The sequence below is a fragment of the Rhincodon typus genome, unplaced genomic scaffold (genome assembly GCF_021869965.1).
Source record: "Rhincodon typus isolate 14 unplaced genomic scaffold, sRhiTyp1.1 hic_rhity00005132, whole genome shotgun sequence".
NCBI classification, from domain to species: Eukaryota; Metazoa; Chordata; class Chondrichthyes; order Orectolobiformes; family Rhincodontidae; genus Rhincodon; species Rhincodon typus.
The window spans coordinates 9,901-11,561 of NW_025970770.1; the positions used below are offsets into that span (position 1 = coordinate 9,901).

Genomic DNA, 1,661 nt, shown 5'->3' on the forward strand with positions numbered 1-1,661 from the left:
TCAGCGCTGAGGGAGCGGGCACTGTCGGAGGGTCAGCGCTGAGGGAGCGGGGACTGTCGGAGGGTCAGCGCTGGGGGAGCGTGACGGAGCGGGCGATAATCTTCGTGGTAATGCCAGTTGCCAGTCTGTGCTCACCTCTGCTGTCTCCCTACCCCAGGACACACTGGGATCCTGGCAGAAGTGTGTGGCAATGTGTGAGCGGGCTCTGGCTGAAGGAAAGCGGGTGGTTATTGATAACACAAACCCAGACGTGGAGTCGCGGAGCAGGTACGCACCCCCAGACCAGGGGTTTCTGTTACCATGGAGACACGGGGTTTGCTCAATGTTGTGGCTCCCTGAGAGAACATTTCACCCCCTGGGTCTGGGGCAGTGGGCGTTCATTCCACGTGGTATATCATTCCATAGACGGTAACTACCCGAGAGGGGCAGCGAGGGACATGGAGAGCGAGTGTGAGAAACATGGAGAGACGAGGAGAGAGGGAGAGATGAGAGTGAGAGAGGGAGAGTGGAGAGTGGAGAGGAGAGCTGAGGAGAGAGGGAGAGTGTGAGAAACATGGAGAGACAAGGAGGGAAAGAATGTGTGTCAGAGAGAGAGAGAGAAACACAGCGAGAGGCAGAGAGTGAATGAGAGTGTGAGAAACATGGAGAGATGAGGAGAGAGGGAGAGATGAGAGTGAGAGAGGGAGAGTGGAGAGGAGCGATGAGGAGAGAGGGAGAGTGTGAAAAACATGGAGAGACAAGGAGAGAGAGAATGTGTGTCAGAGAGAGAGAGAGAGACACAGCGAGAGACGGAGAGAGAATGAGTGTGTGAGAAACATGGACAGATGAGGAGAGAGAGAGAGATGAGAGGGAGAGTGGAGAGGAGAGATGAGGAGAAAGGGAGAGTGTGAGAAACATGGAGAGACGAGGAGAGAGAGAATGTGTGTCAGAGAGAGAGAGAGACACAGCGACACAGCGAGAGACGGAGAGAGAATGAGAGTGTGAGAAACATGGAGAGATGAGGAGAAAGGGAGAGATGAGAGTGAGAGGGAGAGTGGGGAGGAGAGATGAGCAGAGATGGAGAGTGTGAGAGGGAGAGATGGGAGAGTGGAGAGAGAGAGAGTGTGAGGGAGAGATGAGGAGAGAGGGAAAGAGAGAATGTGTGTCAGAGAGAGAGAGACACAGAGAGACAGGTAGAGAGCGAGAGTGTGAGAAATGTAGAGAGATGAGCAGAGATAGAGACTGTGAAAGGGAAAGATGGGAATAGATGCAGATAGGGGGAGGGAGAGCGAGAGAGAGAGAGAGAGGCAGGCAGAGGGCTGTGTGAGAGGGTGGGAGGGAGAGACAGGGAGAGAGGGGGATGGGGAGAGAGGGACAGAGGGGGGAGGGAGAGAGGGCGAGAGAAGGGGATGGGGAGATGGAGAGATGGGGAGAGACGTAGGGTGTGAGAGACAGAGGGAGAGATGCAGAGAGAGTGGAAGGGGGGAGTGTGAGACACAGAGAGAGAGAGAGAGAGACAGGGACGGAGGAAGGGTGTGAGAGGGGGAGGGAGAGATGCAGAGAGAGTGGAAGGGGGGAGTGTGAGACACAGAGAGAGAGAGAGAGAGACAGGGACGGAGGAAGGGTGTGAGAGGGGGAGGGAGAGATGCAGAGAGAGTGGAAGGGGGGAGTGTGAGACACAG

The 1,661-nt window shown here is 55.7% G+C and overlaps 1 protein-coding gene across 1 annotated transcript in view; it reads left to right on the forward strand.

The window, feature by feature from the left end:
• The window catches only part of LOC125482035 (polynucleotide kinase 3'-phosphatase), a gene marked incomplete at both ends in the record, with an annotated part of 9,733 nt that extends 9,466 nt beyond the window's left edge, over positions 1–267 (forward strand). The window contains one exon of the mRNA XM_048594008.1: positions 158–267. Coding sequence (XP_048449965.1) covers positions 158–267 — 110 coding nt within the window. The remainder of the gene's footprint in view (positions 1–157) is intronic.
• Positions 268–1,661: the final 1,394 nt, after the last annotated feature.